The sequence below is a fragment of the Micromys minutus genome (genome assembly GCF_963924665.1).
Source record: "Micromys minutus genome assembly, chromosome: 1".
Lineage (NCBI taxonomy): Eukaryota > Metazoa > Chordata > Mammalia > Rodentia > Muridae > Micromys > Micromys minutus.
In genome coordinates, this window is record NC_137969.1 from 200,865,179 (window position 1) to 200,885,709 (window position 20,531).

General features: G+C 36.0%; 1 protein-coding gene across 1 annotated transcript in view; it reads right to left on the bottom strand.

The window, feature by feature from the left end:
* RALGAPA1 (Ral GTPase activating protein catalytic subunit alpha 1) overlaps positions 1–20,531 on the bottom strand; it is a 251,940-nt gene that overhangs the window by 86,334 nt on the left and 145,075 nt on the right. Inside the window, exons 32-34 of the mRNA XM_080934414.1 lie at positions 14,902–15,036; positions 14,368–14,551; positions 5,631–6,492 (exon numbers count right to left, since the gene is read on the bottom strand). Coding sequence (XP_080790540.1) covers positions 5,631–6,492; positions 14,368–14,551; positions 14,902–15,036 — 1,181 coding nt within the window. The remainder of the gene's footprint in view (positions 1–5,630; positions 6,493–14,367; positions 14,552–14,901; positions 15,037–20,531) is intronic.

Genomic DNA, 20,531 nt, shown 5'->3' on the forward strand with positions numbered 1-20,531 from the left:
CAGGCCCATACTTAAACATATTAAAAGCAACATAAAGCAAACCAGGAGCCAACATCAAACTAAATGGAGAGAAACTTGAAGCAATACCACTAAAATCAGGAACTAGACAAGGCTGCCCACTCTCTCTCTCTACCTAGTCAATATAGTACTGCAAGTCCTGGCCAGAGCAATTAGACAACAAAAAGACGTCAGAGAGATTCACATTGGAAAGGAAGAAGTCAAAATATCACTATTTGCAGATGACATGATAGTGTACTTAGGTGACCCCAAAAATTCCACCAGAGAACTCCTACAGCTGATAAACAACGTCAGTCAAGTGGCTGGATGTAAAATCAACTCAAACAAATCAGTAGCCTTCCTCTACTCAAAGGATAAACCTTTTTCCAGCCCAGGGAGAGTGCCAGATCACTGCCCTCAAGGTGAGGACCCACCAGCAAACAGCTGAGCTCCCAGAACAGCCTCACAAGGGCTCACCCACCTGAGCCCATAGAGACAGAACCGAGTCACTGCAATCAGAACTCACTGCCTGCCTGCAAAGAGCCAAACAACCAGAAGAAATTTCCTTCCTGAGCCCACAGGCCCTCAGATCCACAGGAGAGACAGGCTCCAGTCAGTGACAACAAGATCACCTATAATTACAGATAACAAGATGGTAAGAGGAAAGCAAAAGAACCTAAGCAATTGAAACCAAGATAACCTGGCAACATCAGAACCCAGCTCTCCCACCATAGCAAGTAGTGAATTGCCAAACATACCAGAAAAACAAGACCTACACATGAAATCATACTTTAGGATGATGATGGAGATCTTCGAGAAGTGCATAGATAACTCCCTTAAACAATTACAGGAGAACACGCATAAACAAATAGAAGTCCTTAAAAGGGAAACATAAAAATCACTCAAAGAACTACAGGAATACACAACCAAACAGGTGAAGAAATCGAAAACAGAAATGGAAGCAATAAAGACAACACAAAAAGAGACAACCCTGGAGATGGAAAACCTAAAAAAGAAATCAAGAGTCACAGATGCAAGCAGCACCAACAGACTAAAAGATGGAAGAGAGAATCTCAGGGGCTGAAGACAGCATAGAAAACATAGACAAAACAGTCAGAGAAGATGCAAAAACCAAAAGCTCCTAACCCAAAATGTCCAGGAGATCCAGGACACATGAGAAGACCAAATCTAAGGATAATAGGTGTAGAAGAGGGCAAAAAATATCAACTAAAAGGCACAGTAAATATCTTCAACAAAATTGTAGAAAAAAACTTTCATGTTTTTAAGAATGAGATGACCATGAACATACAGGAAGCCTACAGAACTCCAAATAAATTGGACCAGAAAAGAAACTCCTCCCAACACATAATAGTCAAAACGCCGAATATTCGAAACAGAGAAAGAATCCTAAAAGTTGTAAGGGAAAAAGGACAAGTAACAAATAAAGGCAGACCAACTAGAATTACACAAGACTTCTCAACAGATACTATGAAAGCTAGAAGACCCTGGCCAGACATCATACAGACCCTAAGATTTTCAAACAAAAGTTGTCAAAAAAGATAAGAACAGTTTTTACTCATCAGAGGAAAAATCTATCAGGATGAAATCTCAATCTTGAACATCTATGCTCCAAATACAAGGACACCCACATTTATAAAAGAAATCCTACTAAAGTTCAAAGCACATATTACACCACACACAATAATAATGAGAGACTTCAACACCCCACTCTCATCAATGGAGGCAGATATTGAATAGTGACAGAGTGAAACTAGCAGAGCTTATGAACCAACTGGAATTAACAGATATCTACAGGACATTTTTTTCCCTAAAACAAAAGAATATACTTTCTTCTCAACACTTCATGGTACCATCACAAAACAGGCCTCTACTGATACAAGAAGACCGAAATAATCCCATGCATCCTATCAGATCACCATGGACTAAGGCTGGTCTTTAATAACAACAAAAACAACAAAAGGACCACATACACATGGAAGCTAAACAATGCTCTACTCAATGATAGCTTGGTCAAGGAAGAAATAAAGAAAGAAATTAAGGGTTTTTTAGACATTAATGAAAATGATACCACTACATACCCAAACTTATGGGATACAATGAAAGCAGTACTCAGAGGAAAACTCATAGCTCTGAGTGCCTCCAAAAGTAAACTGGAGAGAGCATACACTAGCAGCACATCTGAAAGCTCTAGAACGAAAAGAAGCAGATATATTCAAGAGGAATAGACGGGAGGAAATAATCAAACTGAGAGCAGAAATCAACCAAATAGAAACAAAAAGAACTATTCAAAGAATCAACAAAACCAAGAGTTGGTTCTTTGAGAAAATCAACAAGATCAATAAACTCTCAGCCAGACTAACTAGAGGGTACAGAGAGAGTATCCAAATGAACAAAATCAAAGATGTTAGGGGAGACATAACAACAGAAACTGAGAAAATTCAAGAAATTATCAGATCCTACTACAAAAGCCTATACTCAACAAAACTGGAAAATCTGGAGGAAATGGACAAATTTCTAGACAGATACCAGATACCAAAGTTAAATCAGAATCAGATAAACCATCTAAACAATCCCATAACACCTAAAGAAATAGAAGCAGTCATCAAAGCCTCCCAACCAAAAAAAGATGGGTTTAACCTCAAGGTTTAACCTTAAGCTTAAGCTGTATTACAGAGCAATCAAGATTAAAAACTGCACGGTACTGATACGGAGACAGGAAGGTTAATGGAATAGAATTGAAGACCCAGATATACACCCACACACCTATGATCACTTGATCTTTGAAAAAGGAGCTAAAACCATGCAGTGGAAAAAAGATAGTATTTTCAATAAATGGTGTGGTTCAACTCTAAACAAATAATTCTCAACTAAGGAATATCGAATTGCCCAGAAGCATCTAAAACTATGTTCAACATTCTTGGACACTAAGGAAATGCAAATCAAAACAACCCTGAGATTCTACCTTATACCAGTCAGAATGGCTAAGATCAAAAACTCAGGTGACAGCACATGTTGGCAATGGAGGATAAAGAAGAACATTCCTCCATTTTTGTTGAGATGGTAAGCTGGTACAACCACTCTAAAAATCAGTCTGGCGGTTCCTCAGAAAAATGGACTACCTGAAGACCCAGTTATTCCACTTCTGGGCATATACCTCAAAGATGCTCCAACATATAATAAGGACACCTGTTTCACTATGTTCATAGCAGCCCTATTTAAAATATCCAACTATGGTAGTTGGGCCAAGTGTCTTCCATTGTCCTTTCCATTGACAGAAAGTGGTACCAACCTAGGAAAGAGAGTACGGGAACTAGACTAGGAAGGTAGTGGCTCACCTAGGTATTCATCCCATATGCAGTCACCAAACCCAGTCACTACTGCTGACACCAAGAAGTGCTTGCTGACAGGAGCCTGATATGGATGTCTCCTGAGAGGCTCTGCCAGAGCCTTACCAGTACAGATTAAGATGCTTGCAGCTAACCATCAGACTGAGCACGGGGACACCAACAGAGGAGTTAGAGAAAGCACTGAAGGAGCTGAATGAATTTTCAACCCCATAGGAAGAACAACAATATCAACTAACCAGATTCCCCCAGATTTCCCAGGGACTAAACCACCAACCAAAGAGTACACCTGGAGGAACCCATGGCTCCAGCCTCATATGTAGCAGAGAATGGCATTATCTGTCATCAATAGGAAGTGAAGCCCTTGGTTCCATGAAGGCTCCATTTCCCCAATGTAAGGAAATGCCAGGGAGGTAAGGTGTGAGTAGGTGGGTGGGAGGGGGAGCATCCTACTAGAAGCAGGGGAAGGGGGGAGTTCTGGATGGAAAACTGTTAAAGGGGAAACATTTGAAATGTAAATACCCAAAATATCCAAAACAATCAAACAAACAAACAGACAAAACCCAGAGCTTCAGGCTTGCTGACCATCTACTTTGTATGGAGCAAATGGAAAGATACCTAATTTTCATTAAATTAAAAAAAAATGATTTAAGGTCATTTGCAGCTACAAAGTCAGTTCAGAACCAGCCTGGATCACTTGCAATCCTGTCTCAAAAACCAGAACAAATAACTGACATCAATATCTGAGTAATGCTTTATAGAAAGTAAAACTTAGTGTTTTTGTACATTATTTCTTTCTATGAAGGTAAAAATTATTCTTAATTTAGACACTATTATAGTACAAAATTCAGAGACAAAGGGCCTCTAACCCAGCTCTGATGTAAGTTCAACGTTCTTTTCATTTAATTTTTTTTTATTTTTTGTCAGTACTTGATTTTTAAAAGCTTTGATAGTATGCATTGAAATCTTACTAGTTACCATGAGCATAAAGTACATGTAAATCAAAACGTAACATGGAAATAGTCAAAGTTTTCTTGGTGTTTAGATTAAACATAATGACTTTTAAACACCAAGGATTGCCACAAGGCTGCATTCTTAGCTCTAACTTGACTACTGTAAGATATTTGGTTCTAGTGTCTTCTGTATTGAAGGTTGAAGGCAAGGCCTTGCACATGATAACTGTACCCCACTACTGCACTACACTCCTAGCCTGTCTGGAGGTTATTATTATTAGAAGTAGTATAATTATAGAAACAAGGTCTCTTGTAGCCCAAGCTGGCCTTCTGTCCACCTTCAAAATGCTAGGATTACAGGTGTACCATTATGTCCTGTACTCTACTTTAAGCTTTTCAGAAGATTTTATAACATGTATAAAAAAACAAAATACAAAAAAAATCTATTATTTTCTTGATTTGAGCCTGAATTTTAAGTTACTTCCTTAATTCAAGGTTGAAACAAAAATTTTATGACTGATCTAAAAAACTGGCAGGCTTAAATGAAGTTTTAAAAATTTAATTTTCTTTCAATTATATGATTATAATTTCTAAGTTATGTAGTTTGAGTAGTTACTATGAAAATGTTAGTAATGTCCTGAATTAAATTATTTATATTTCCCTGAATTTTAATATAAACCAATGGCTAAAAACAAATCCACCAACCAATCAACCAAAGTCAAACAATTTGCTTACTGGCCAAAAACCGGATTGATAAATAGAATTTATAGGTTTTCTTTTCTTTTCAAAGAGTGTTTTATTAAACGTTTATTTTATGTGTATGAGTATTTTGCCTGCATGCATTATATATACACGTCGTACCTGAATGCCTGGTGTAGAGGTTAGAAGAGGACGTGAATCCTCTAGAATTGGAGTTACAGGTCGTTCTTCAGCTACCATGTGGGGCTAGGACTGGAACTTGGTTCCTCTGGATGAGCAAGTGCTCCTAATCACCAAATCATCTTTTTAGCTCCTATTGTTTTAATTCTTAATTATGTGTGTTTATGTGTGTGGTTATGTTCAGGTGAGTACAATGCCCAAGGAGGCTGTAAGAGGACATAAGTTTCACTGCAGCTGGGGTTACAGTTATGAGGTCCTCACTGGGGATGCTAAGGAACTAAACTTGGGACCTCTGAAAGACCAGCACATACTCTTACCTGCTGAGCCATCTCTCCAGCACGGTGGAAAGAATTTAATAAAAAAAAATACATATTACAAGTTAAGAACTAATTTAAAAAAAAAAGAAGAAAAAGAAAAACTTTTCTTCTCTTCTTACCGTTTGTCCCAGGAATTCATTCCCAATATACTAAGAAGCAATCTGCAGTAATAAAATGCTGACTGAGGTTTCTGAGGTGTTGGTTCATCTTGTTCTGAGGCTTTCATGTTTAAGTCATTAAAGTGCTTCTCTACAAACTCTTTTTCTTCTGTGTATTGCTTAAGGATAGCATTAATGACATCATTTTCCTGTTTCTCAGAAATGCACACAGGTTGTGGAGCAGGAACATTGAGGGAGATTCCAGTTCTCTGTAAACATTCAGGACTTGTAGTGCCTAAATACTGCAGGAGCTCGTCAAGAACATCTTCCTCTTCTCTTACTGTAGACCAAGTTGGTACAGTTTCTCTAAATCTTCTAAGCTGAAGAGAAACTCCATCTTTTACTGTTATGTCTTCTAAGCATTCATTAGACATAGGAGGTTCTTCTGGTTTCTCTTGGTAAGACATTGAAAGTATGAAAGATGTAGGTTCAGGTAAACCACTTACAATGGGTGGTCCATACAGTATGGCAGAATCCCAGGAGTACTTTCCAGAGAGATCACGTACTATGATTCTAACATTTGAGTTGGCTGACACAAGGCCAGCAGCTAAACCTCCTCCAGGCATACTCTCTTCTGATCTTATCTGGATACAAGACACTAAAGTTGTATTATTTAGCACAAAGAACTGAATATTTGGACTTTCAAAGAGCTCAGGAGAAAGTTCAGTACTTTCACTGTAATGATTGTCATGATTTTCACACACCTGACTTGTTAGCATAGCAGGACCACCACTCATTGGATAATGGCCCAAGTGATTCACCAGATGGGTAATAACAGTACGGGCTGCTATAGAGATTAATCCTTGTTGCATCTGAGTTTTCACTAAAAAAAAAAAAAAGAAAAGAACACACACAAATCACAAATGAGCAGAATAACACTGCTTCCTAGGAGTCATAAAATCTATTAGTAAGATGAGAACTTCATTGCATTGCTGATTTTTTTTTTTTTTTTTTTTTTTTTTGAGACAGGGTTTCTCTGTGTAGCCTTGGCTATTCTAGAACTTCCTCTATAGACCAGAATGCCTTGAACTCACAGAGATCTGCTTGTTTTGGTCTCCTGAGTGCTGGGATCAAGGGCCTGTACCAATGACCAGCTAGTTTTCTTATTGTAGGAATACTGGCAAATAGTAGAGAAAACTTTTAATGAAGTAACTTTGTTTATTTTATAAGAAAGCCCCTTTGAAGCTGTTGCTAGTGATCTACAATTTAAATGGAAGCTTTTAAATATAGATCACCCTTGAAGATCAAAAGTATCAGAAATCAATCCCCTGAAATACACTAAACATACAGATTAAAAAGCCAATAAAATCTATCCTAGTGATACATTTATCTCATGAAGATATTCATTTAGAGGCACAGATTGCAGAATCTTTAAATGTCATTTTATTCTGGCTTTTATTTCTGATAAAGTATGTCAGAGGAAAAAAATGATATATGAATTAAAGTTTAAGAATGAGAATAAATTTAAATAGTGTACCCTTATATGATAAGGAAACTTTAAAAGACAAGCTCCAAATATGAGCTGTTGAGCTGGAGAGATGACTCATTGGTTAAAAGCACTACTGCTCTTCCAGAGGACCCAGGTTTGGTTCCTAGCACCCAAATCATGAAGTTCACAACTGCTGTACTCCAGCTCAAGTAACAGAGATGCCTCTTGCTTCCTTGGGCACTGTATGCATGTGCATAGACCCACTAAGGCACACATGTGTGCAGGTACGCACATACACAGACAGACACACACACACTAAAAATAAACCTAAAAATATAGGCCAAGGGTGTAGTTCAGTTGTAGAACATTTGCATAGCAATGACAAGTCCCTAAGATTTATCTCCAGTGCTTTACAAAAAAAATTAAACAAATGTAAACAAAATTGAAAAAATTAAAAGTTGCTACTGGATCTATTCATTTAGGCATTATAATTTTCTAAGTAAAATTTGTGGCTCAATATGGTCTAGTCTGAAAGTAGGTGAAAAGCATTTTTCCTTCCCTATCCATCGTACTAAGGAAACTAGCTAAGCATCTCCATATAAGTATAAATATGAAAGAATATATGAAAGAGTAAAATAAAAAAACTGAAACAATGTAGTAGTTTGAGAGGTCTAGAAAGGCAAGATGGCACACATTAGGATATGAAAGAAGAGGAGATGTAGTAGCTTGAATGAGATGTTCCCCATAAGACTAGGACTTTTGAATACTTGGTCCCCAGTTGGGGGCTGTTTGGGGAGGAAGATTAGGGGGTGTGGCCTTGCTAGAGAAAATATGTCACTGGAAACGGGCTTCCAAATGCCATTTGAAGTTAGCTTGTAGCTCTGCTGTAGCATTCTGCTGTCTGGCTCCATGTTCCCTGCCATGATGGTTGTCAGGGGGTCCAATCCTGAAACTGTAAGTGCAAATAACCCTTTCTTTTGTAAGTTGCATTGGTCATGACATTTTATCACAGCAATAGAAAAGTAACTAAGAGAGGAGAGGAAGAGAAAAGCAACAGAAAGAGGGAAGGAGAAAAGTTAAACAATCACTTGGCAAAGTCAACTAGGCTGTGGGGTGCACACGCTCGTGCTTTATCATTCTCAGAGGGAGACATGGAGATGTTCTAAGTAAATGCATTCATAGATTTATTTGGCTCCATGCTCAGGTAAAGTTCCCCAGATGGGGAGTGGGATGGGGAGCTCCTAGAAGGCAGGTGGTCTTGTGTAGTTACCACTTTCAGCTGTGTGAGTACCAATGGAGTAATCAACGTGATACTGGGGTAAGTATATAAAAAAACAATAAAAATCAATCAATCAATCAATCAATAATAAAAGCCTAATAACTGCTACTGCAATTCTAAGGAGGGCTAATATAGAGGTCAGTTTTGAACTGAGGGGTGTTAGAAAGATAACTGATTGTTTTCTTAATATTTTCAATTTAAAGAGTAGGTGGAGAGCAGTCACTGCTAAAGATGCATTTATTACTGTCACTGGTAAAGATGTATTCATTAGTAATTCATGCTAGAAGAGGATGCTTTGTTGTATGAAGGATGGGGAGGAGTCAGTGTTCTTATCTCTACTTAGATTTAGACATAGTTACAGAATGACCAGATTTCCCTATTATTCTACTACTGTCAGGAAATAATCTTGTATTTGAGATATATGTGTATATATACACATACACATATACATGTATATATATATAAACACATATACAATGTTTATGTAGTATAATATATAACATATACAATATATTATACATTATACACTGTTTATTATTATACATTATATTATCCACTATATACAATATATAATATACAGTATATATAACATATAACAAAATTATATTTATATATTATATAATATTTTTTCTGAAAGCTAACCTTTTGAGAAACTAGGACCTACCTATCAAAACAAATGTAAAAATTTCAGAACAGAGATTGTTAAAAGTTCTGGATTTACATACTATTAAACTTTCTTTTTGGGTGTAGGGTATGGTACTAGGACTGAACTCAGGACCTCATAACACAAGGCCTCACACACACTAGACAAGTATTTCACTACTAAGGTATAGCCTCAGAAAACTCTCCAATTTTACGTGTTTAGCTTGATGATTTTTGGTAAAATGAATATAATTTTGTTACTATCAAAACACTGAATATATAGAAAACCTCCCTTATTTTATATATAAAGTATTTCTACAAACTTGAAAAAAAACCTGGCTGGTGCACTGCTGGCATACTTTCTTGGAGGGAAGATTCTAGAGAGCTACAGTTTGGAGCTCAGCCCTTGAGACTGAGAACTGGGACCTGGGAACAGCTAGAAGAAAGAGCGAGCAATCAGGTTCTCTGCTCACCATATGTCTCTACATCTTAACATGTACAGCTGTCCTTAGTATCCTTTTGATTGTCAAAATGTTAATATAAAACCTGGTCAGTTTTATGTATGCATATATAAATAAACAGGAAGATGTTTTTAGCATATCGAGCTGTTCTTAAAAGTATGTTTATGCTAGCTCTGAAAACCAGAATTTAATACCAGATTAGAACATTAAATAGTTCATCTTAATTTACTCTTTCATTTTTAAAACTGTGTAACCAGATGGTGAGAAATGGGACTGGCCCCAATCTAATGCTTGCTGCTCGGTCCCTAATAGTAACTGAGTAGGGATGGAAGTTCATCTCTACACGAGGACAAATGGTTCAGAAAGCTAAGTAATTTACCAGCTGGCTACTGCCTTACACATCAGTATTTAATTTTTACACTTCACTTTTTTTTAAAGTGTCCTTTTCTTTGTGACAAATGAAAACAATAAACTTAAAACTTAGATTTTCTGTGCACCGGATATTCAAAGTAGGTATTATTTAGGGTAACTTACTGAATAACCAACTAGGGCACACAGAAGTTCACGTAAATACGAGTAAGTTATGTTTTAAACGGCAATGAAAAATGAAAACTACCTTTGTTTGTTTGAGACAGGTTTCTCTGTGTAGCTTTGATGGGCTGGATGGAACTCACTCTGTAGACCAAACTAGCCTTCAACTCAGAACTTAGGAGACCCACCTGCCTCTGCCTCCTGAGTTCTGGGATTAAACCATGTGCCGTCATACCCAGTGAAAATGACTTTTTTTTTTTTTTTTTTTTTTTTTTTTGATGCAGTGAAAAATTTCTATTCTTTCCTTGTACTTTTTCCTGGTGAGTGATCTGTTTAAACAGGTGACTCATTTCTAAACAATGAGTCTTCTATACAGAACATAAAAGTTTACATTATGAAGAAAGAAGAGAGCATAGTTTAACAAGTATAATCACAAAAAGAGATTCACAGAAACACTCTGGGTTTGGCTTGCTCATTAAAAAAACTCCTTAAATTCCATTATTCTATAAGAACAGCCTAGACTTACATGTAGAAATTAATTAAAAGCTCTTTTGTATTAAGCACAGAATGATAAATATATTCAATTTTAATAGCATTACTAGGAATACATCTTTTAGAAATTTCCCCTTTGAACTTTCTTATGAAGAAACCCCAAGAATGTCTCAGCTCATTCTGTTGAACATAAACCCCCAACCCCAGGCATTAGGCTACCTTACATATTCTCTTCCCAAAGGATGGAACAGTGGGAATTCAGTTTAAAAGAGTTTGTGGAGTTAAAGACATGGAGATGCACTATGTAAGTCTGTACTTGGGTAGGCTGAGACAGGAGCATCAGGCGGAGAGGCTGGCCTGGCCTGAACACACAGTAAGGCCCAGCTCAAAACCACAACACCAAGAGTCTTATCCATATGCCAGTACACAAAAATAACAAGCTGGAAAAAAAACTGCTGAAATCTGATATAATTATTAACACTTCAGTTAATTAAAGGCTAAATTACAAATTTATATATGAACAAAATCATTTTTACTTCTAAGTTGCTTCTCTAAATTTAGGATATATAAATATATATGAAAAGATCAAAATTTCTTAACTTGTTATTGGATGATTTAGATTTTTTTGAGCAGTAAACTAAAGAAAATATTCCTTTCACACTTACCTCCTAAGATAGTAAAAAGACAAAGATTCTTTAATTTAAAATGAAATTCTAAAGTAACGAGTCTGGAGATAAAAGGCAAAGTGAGGACGCCAATGCTTCCACGGCGCTTGTAACTAGCATTCATTAAACAAATCTATCGAGCCAGGGTTAGCTTTTCAGACTGTCACACTAAACAAATCCTACTTCATTTGTGGCAAACCTGTAATTACAGATTATTATGGCACACAAAAGCCGCAAGCCATAAGAAGCTGCCACAGTTCACTGTGCTGTAAAAGACATGCAGAGGAAGCTAATTCTGGCAAATGCTTTAAATATCAGCTTTGCACAATATGTACAGGTGAGACTACAATCACTATGGAGCGGGTCCTTGGTGCCTCTTTTCACTCTAGCCCAGCAAATGATGGTTTTTCTTTCTTTTTTCGCTAATAAAACTACTGCCATTTGACAAAAAGCCAACTTCACTACCTTCCCTTCTTCTGCAGTAAATTTAATAATTATAGCCATTCCTGCCAATAGTTTTCAATTCACTTTTCAATTTAATACTGAGCTGATTATGGGCACTCTATGTTTAGAATTCATTGGACAAAAAAAGTATTTGAAGACAATGAAGCATGTCTTAGACAAGGACACAACAATCAGTTACTTTTGCCTTTAAAATGAAAAAAAAAAAAAAAAAAACCCAAAAAAACCAAAAAAAAAAAAAAAAAAAAAAAAAAAAAAAAAACCAACAAAACAAAAGCCCTCAACAAACCCCTCTATGAAACACCCCTCCCCACAAAGCAAGCAAACATAGTCACTACAGAGCAGAGTAAAGTAACATCACCTGTTGAAACATCACGCTGTTCCTAACCAATTCTGAATGTATGTGGTCCTCACTATCTTTGAGGAAGCCCAAAAGGAACAATTTGACACAGGGAACAGACAGAGTACAGAGTATTTGGTATTAATAACTTCTTTTAAATATTTTTTCCTTTACTTATTGTACTCTATAGCAAAGCTTATATAAAATACACTGAAACTCTGGGGGGGGGGGGGGTTCAGCAAGTAAAGAATTAATTGCTACCAAGCCTGGTAACTTGAGTCCTACACTCAGAACCCACAAAGTAGACAGCTGACTCCTGTGAGTGGCTCTGTACTTTCCAAACACATGTTGTGTCCACATATACTCTACATATTTTAAAAAGCAAAAAAAAATTATATAAGTAAATTTTGTTTATTATTCCGTTTAAAAATATACTGTATTAGAATGCTACCTTTGAATGAAGAGAACAACCATTTTTAAATAAACACTCTGATATCTAAAAAGAGTTTTTTATGACTATCAATTATGTTTAGTTTCTTTGTCCTATTACTTTTCCAGAACTAATAATTAAATCCTTATATTTCTATTAAGTGTATTTGTGCTATAGACAAGTTAACAAGTTATATTCAATTATATTCAACTCAAAGTTATAGCCAATCAATTTCCTTGACTTTTAACTTTATAACTTCAGTTTATTTATGTATGTCATCAATCCATTATTAGGGTGAAGTCTTAACTCTTTTAATCATTTGTAACTACTCTTCCTATGTTGGAGAATCAAGCTCTTTCTTCATAGCCTACTTTGTAACCACACCTCCTAGTCTGATGGCTCTCCAATTGTGCTTTTAGGGGTCCTTGGAGAAGCCTCTGGAAAGGGAAAAATCTCTAGGATTAATTCTACTGCAACTTTATTTTAAAGTCTTACAAATTGGGCTTCCTTGTAAAACTTACTTGAAGAAATCCTACTTCTTGAACTGCCCTGTAAGTGCTGCTGGCATGGTAAATGACTCAGCAGTCCTCAAGCATGGCTGCCGACTATTCACATGCAGAGTCTTGGGAACCCAGCATGCTTAGACACAGTCCATCACAACTTCCGATGGATGGACTCAGGTATCCATCCTCTAATGTGAGCCAAAGTGTGAACCAATTTACATTCTTATTTCCACCCACATCCACTTCCTACCTCTGCAGAACACTCTGTTTTCTCCCTAGTTATTAGTCACTCCTGGGAGAAGTTCTTTACCAAAGATGGGTACCAGATGTAACCCACAAACCAATATCGAGAAACTAATATTCAGATATTCATAGTTCCTTTGAATTTCTGTCAAACTCGCCTTACTAAATGATTGCATAACCAAAAGTTTTTGATAGTTTATTTTTCATTTTCCTTTCCCATCTAGTCCCAAATGAAGGGTGAATCCTAGCACTAATGAGTTCTAGTATATTCCTTCAGGGACATAAAGTCTTTAAATAATAACCAACTCACTTATTTCCTTTTCAGACTTTAAGTAAATTCAACTCAGTTCACACTTAAAATCCCCTTAAACCTGAATGAGCCTTTAGTTTACCTACTTTAAGAAACATTATGGGGCTGAAGAGATGGCTCAGTGATTAAGAACACTGACTGCTCTTCCAGAGGTCCTGAGTTCAATTCCCAGAAACTACATGATGGCCCACAACCATCTGTAATGGGAACTGATACCCTCTTATGGTGTGTCTGAAAACAGCTACAGCATACTCATTTACATAAAATAAATACATTTTTTAAAAAAAGAAACATTACTTTTTCCTCCCTTTCTTTCTCTAAATACTCCAGCTCTCTAAGAGGATTTAGAGAAAGAAATGGTGAGACAGTTCGGACAGAAAGGTGCTTGCTGCAAGCCTGGTAAATTGAGTTTTCCGAGGACACATGATGGAAGGAGTGTTGTCCTCTGTGCACATACACATACACAAAGCAAATACAAAAGCTTTTACAAATGTTGCTGAAGGCTGAACTCACTATGTACTAAGAGTTGTGCAAAGGGATTTTACATATATAATCTCAGTACTCAAAATAATCCATGCTGGAACTAATACTATTATCTGTATTTTATAAATGGAGAACTAGAAAGTCACTACTAAGTCTGTTAGGCTTCAAAATTTTCTTATTCTATAAAAATACTATGAAATCTACAATAAAATAATCTTAAAAGTAATTTAGAGTATAAAAGGAATATTGCAATATACAAAAATAGTAACTGTACATAGAAACATTTCTTAAACTGAAAACTAACTTGTGATAGGCAAATATATGGTTAGGTAAACAACTTTAGCCAGAGACCTGGTTTCATACATGGCTTTAGATCTCACCTAGCCAGAATCCTGGCAATAGCACTGTCTTGAGGGAAGCTCACATACCTTCTGTCACAGGCTGCAGTTTAGAAGATCGTTCTGAATCAGGAGAGTGTAGAGGTTCAGGTTCTTTCAGACTTTCCAAATGCATAAAAGGATCATAATCCACAGATGCTAAATCAGAAAGGCTTATTGGAAAGTACTTTGGATTGCTGAAACTTTGAGCTCCATAGACACATCCATGTAATACCTAGGGAAAGGGAATAGGAGAGTAATACAAAGTCACTGGCAACATAAAAGCTTGATAAACACATCTTTCAATAAAACTTAGCTCTTCAATGAAGATAATTTTTATTATTTCAGTCCCAAAATCTAACCCCTCTCAAACTTCTGTAATGGAACAAAAAGTGTGTCATGTCAGAAGTGCTTAGAAATTACTTCTAGGTTCATTAAGCAAAAACTATAAATTTTAGAAAATATTTAGTTCTAATCAATAAAAAATTTTAAATCAGAAATGTTATCAGATACTGAATGTTATTTCAGCATTTTTAAAGAACACTTGGTTATAAAATAAATAATAAAGTAAGCAAGAAGGTTTACCTTATAAATGCAGTTGAGGACAGATTTTTCTGTCTTATCATTTTCTGCTCCTGTAGCATGGACTGGTCGGAGCAGTGTATTTAAAGGTAAGGCCATGATCCAGTCCAGAAGGCAAAGAAGTAATGAGACAACCAACTGCAACAAGTAACAGTGAAACGATGATCAATGTCAACCTTTAAGAGCAGGGTTTCCCTACCCATTGTTGTTTTTGTTTTTGTTTTGTTTTGTTTTGAGAAAGGCTCTCATGTAGCCAAGGATGAGGCACTGGGATTGCTGGTGTGTACACTCAGCCTGGCTTTACGTGTTGTTCTGGAGGCCTGAAGTGAGGTTGTCATGCCTGCACATCAAGTACTTTACAGTCTGAGCCTCTCCTTGGCTACCTCCATCTTACCATTCTAATTTGTAACACCTCAATGAGTATCCTGTCAGAACGCATTTACTCATTTTAGTAAATAAAAGCTTTCATTACGTTTTGAGATAATAGATATCACAGACACAATACTTTTATTCTAAGATAAAATTATCTTATATATTTTAAAATTATAATTAATGTTAACTAATAATTAGTAAAATAAAAGTGACAATTAGGCACCAGCAAGGATCTGCTCATCTTTAAAGATAAATTCTCCAAGTCAAGGTTTAATCCTATTCTAACCAATGGACCCTCACAAAACCTAAACCTTCCAGTTTATGTATGTTCATACACTGCCACTATATTCTGACACACCAGAAGAGGGCATCAGATCCCATTGCAGATGGTTGTGAGCCACCATGTGGTTGCTGGGAATTGAACTCAGGACCTCTTGGAAGAGCAGTCAGTGCTCTTAACCACTGAGCCATCTCTCCAGCCCCCAACCTAAACCTTCCAAGAAAGGGAGAGAAAGTATCTGTGGTGATTTGAATGAAAATGGCCCCCAAAGGCTTTTATGAATACTTGGTCCCCCAAAGGTAGAATTGTTTGAGAAAGATTAAGGGTGTAGATTACAAGCTGTCTCACCACATGGCATCTATGAGAACAATGGCTGTTCTAGTAAACTAACAACTGTTAGAAAAACAGCCCATAAAAGTTTGAAATGTTTTTACACAGGACACAAAGTTTGGGCCATTCTTTTGTTGTAGAGGATATACTGAGTTAGCCAGTAAAATGTAAGTAAGACTTCTAGAATACATTACAATTAACAGCTCAATGTTATCACCTAAATGTTGATAGCTACTCTGTGGTCATAAAGAACTGCTTTATCTTGGGAAGAACATAATGAAGTTTGTATGCACTATGTGTAGTATGTAGTATGAACTATGCATATACTACACGCAGAGGGATAAAACAAGTATGAATTGTAGGGAGGAATAAAGTGAATTATTTATTAATGAGTCCTACTTTGCTTGAAACTTCCCTACAATTTGTAATTATGGGCTCTGAGTGCTTGCTTTCCAATTCAAGAGGTTCTGAGTTCCAACTGAAGCATCATAATAAACAAACCCAAATAAACCACTGAAATTAAATGTTCCAACTTAGAATTGAAATCAAAGTTTTGAATTGATGTTAATAAAAAGAGTAAAATATATCTGCCAATGGTAGATTCCTTTCTTCAGTTTCATATGTAATAGCCATTATATGAATGTGGGTGATTTAACCTAAATCTTTTCTCTGTCATTTGGGGCTAAAAGTTTGGTTTTGTTTAAAGTTGCAATAATTCCCATGAAGTGCACAGTAACAGGGTTGTTTCTTTCTTTTCTTTTTAAATAAACATGATATAAATAATCTTTTCTCTTTTGTATTTTTTCTGGCAGTGCTGAGAATCAGACACAGGACTTGCATTCTAGGCAAGTGCTCTGGAAGTAAGCTCCAGCTCCAGCTCCTTTAAGCTCTATCTGTGTATATGTTTAAAATTACAATGTTAACATTCATCAATAACACATTCTTTCAGAAATCTTAAATTCCTTGCATATACAGGGCTTTCTCATACTCTTACAAGCCCATGGCTAAGTAAAGTATTATGGACCCTACTGTAAGTAATTGACTGTCACCCATAAGAAATGGTCTTTATACTGTGCCTTAACAATATTAATGGTTCCTAGATAAAATGAGCCAATTCAATAAGTGCTAGTCTAAGTGTAATATATAAGTGTCACACAAAATTTTGATGGAAGAAAATAAAAGGTATAAGGATGTAAAATAGTGGAGAAAAACCAGTGAATTTGGGTAATACTCTAATGCTAATTCTCGTGAGAGGCAAGCCAGACATTCTAAAGTTGCCTAGGATAACAGTAACAGGAACTTGAAAACTACAGAGAAATCTGCCACTGATTCGAGAAAGATGAAGTAAGTCAAGCTGAATGATCATTCCCTGTTGGTGAGTATGTTCAAGTGAATAGGGTAGCCTAGATAAACTTTGGAAAAAACATTTAAAAAAAAATCAGGTAAGTGGCTGGATTATGACAGTGCCCACACTAGCTTAAGCCTGCTCTTACTTGTTATTGCTAATTAGTGGAAGATTGAATAATAAAACTGAAGACCAGAAAAGCACTCAGAGATTAATTTTGTATCTTCTGAATTTATCTACTGTCTCTTCTACTAGCCGCTGTAGTCACCCCTACTTAACCTCTCTCTGTCTGCTCCTTATTCTCTGTACTGAATCTTAACTGTCTCTCAGTAAATGAACACATACATTCCTACAATTTTAATACTATTCCTGAGTTGACAATGGCAACAGTTTTATTCTCCACCTTGTACTTTCTAAACAGGCAAATCAGAACAGCTTCGCTGCTGGTGTCTGCCTCAACTTACTCTCAAAGAGTACAACACAGAAAACAGAAACTTATTTTCCTTCGGTATTTCCCATCGGTTCCCTGTATTTCTTCTTGGTAGTATATTCCATTTTCTAAATACCTATTTACATTCCTTTAGCCTTAGTTTAGATCATCATCATTGTAGAAACCTTTTTTCTTTACTTTTTGTTTTAACAACTTTTAGTACACTTAAGTAACTCATTATTGTTTCTGAAGTGACTTTTCACAAAATTCATCCTATTTCACTGTACATTAAATGCCTCGAGAAAAGCAATTTCAAAGAAAGCCCAAGATTCTTCTTGCCGTGTTCATAGGCCTTGAAAACCCAGACATTTCCCATGTCTGCAACTTTATGTTTCTCAATTATCCAGCAAATTCTATGATATAGAACTGTGTCATATTTTCCCCAAACACATTATTCTGTTTTCCATCGCAGTGACTACATGCTATTTCTTCTATTTGGAATAACTCTAGGCCTTATCTTATGTAAAAAATCCTGCTCATCATTGAGAAAATCCCTTTCCCTCCTTTAATAATTACCTCTTCCTATAAACTTTGCTATCATATATTGCAGAAATGTTTGTTTATATTTTATTTACAGTTTTGTGTGTGTGTGTGTGTGTGTGTGTGTGTGTGTGTAAATGTGAGTGTTAGTAGGCCAAGGGATAATTTGCAAGAGAAATCAGTCCTTTCCTTCCAAAACACAGGTCCCAGAGATTGAATGCATCAGGGCCAGTAGCAGAGTCTTTAATTGGTGAGTCATTTTGTTGACTCTCTTCTACTTTTTATAGTAAACATTTAACTTACTTGTGCCTCTAATCTTTAAATTCCACTAGAGTAGAAAATATCATTTTTAACTCTTTTTAACCAGTGTCAACAGAACACTATTCATATACTTTGTGATTAAGAAAAAGGATTAAGCAAGCAGGGAAAAATTCCATAGTATAGATTTCTCATAATAGCCATGACTGAATAAAAAGATGATAGAAAAATTAGTTATTCATATATTGTTTACAAACTGAACTTGGAATTTATACTACAGCCATACACACAAAAATGAAAGTCTCTTGACTAAAAGTAGTTTGTAAGCTGAACATCCTTAATACAAAATCTCTAACCTAAAATCCTCAAGAATTTAAAACTATGTAACTACTAACACGGTGCTTGCTATAAGTAGAAACGTCAAACCTGATTTCATATAAAAGAATGTAGTCCAAATGTAGGTGCACTAGATTATTGCATAAATTATCCTCAGATATATAAGATGTAAAAAAAAAATGATGTTTTTTTTTTTTGTTTAGACTTGAGTCCCAACCCCAAGAAGGCCAACAATATATATGCAAATCTTTAAAAAGTATAAAGTCTAAAACATTTATATGATCTCCAAACTTCTTTTTTTTAAACAACTTTATTTTACAAAACAAAGATAAATGTACAGATTTTAAACATTTTTTGCTTAAAATTATACATTTTTTGTCAGTACTTTTTTTCAGATTTTAACATAATTTTTATATGAAACTATATGAATATATTTTTAGTCAGTACTTGATTTTTTTCAACGTTTGATTGTATGCCTTGAAAACTTAATAGTTACAATGAGCTAAAGTACATGTAAAACAAAATGTAACATGAAAATAGTTAAAGTTTTCTTGTTTTGTAAATATTTTTTTTGTTTTGTTTTGTTTTTTTATTAATTGGACTTCATACAGTCTGTGAGTTGTTTCTGGGGAGTGCAAGCCTCTGGGGTTAGCATCCCACTATCAGTGACTGCATATTATGTCTGTTCTTTTGTGACTGGGTTATCTCACTCAGGATGATATTCTCTAGATGCAGCCATTTTCTTAAGAATTTGGTTAAGTCATTGTTTGTGGTGGCTGAGTAGTACTCTATTGTGTAAATGTACCACAATTTTTGTATCCATTCATCTTCTGAAGGATATCTGGGTTCCTTCCAGCTTCTGGATATTATAAATAGAGCCGCTATGAACATTGTGGTGCATATATCTTTGTTGTGTATTAAAGTGTCTCTGGGGTATATGCCCAGAAGTGGAAGAGCTGGGTCTTCAGGTAGTACTATATCCAATTTTCTGAGGTATCGCCAGACAGATTTCCAGAGTGGTTGTATTAGCTTGCAACCCCACCAACAGTGGAGAAGTGTTCCTCTTTCTCCACAGCCTCGCCAGCATCTGCTGTCATCTGAGTTTTGGATCTTGGCCAATCTGACTGGTGTGAGGTGAAATCTCAGGGTTGTTTTGATTTGCATTTCCCTGAGGGCTAAGGATGTCTAGCACTTCCTCAGATGTTTCTCGGCCATTCGTTGTTCCTCAACTGAAAACATTTTGTTTAGCTCTTTACCCCATTTTTTAATAGGGTTATTTGATTCTCTGGTGTCTAGCTTTTTGAGTTCCTTGTATACCTTGGATATTAGGCCTCTATCTGATGTGGTGTTGGTAAAGATCTTTTCCCATTCTGTTGGTTGCCGTTTTGTTTTCTTGACGATGTCCTTAGCCTTACAGAAACTTTGCAATCTCATTAAGTCCCATTTGTTAATCTTTGACCTTAGAGCTTGAGCCATTGGTGTTTTGTTCAGGAAATTTTCTCCTGTGCCTATGTGTTCTAAGGTTTTCCCTACTTTCTCATCTAATAGTTTCAGTGTATCTGGTTTAATGTGGAGATCTTTGATCCACTTACACTTGAGCTTTGTACAAGGAGATAAGAACGGGTCTATTTTTATGCTTTTGCATGCTGAGTGCCAGTTGGACCAGCACCATTTGTTGAATAGGCTATTCTTTTTCCATTGAATGTTTACTGCTCCTTTGTCAAAAATCAGGTGACCATATA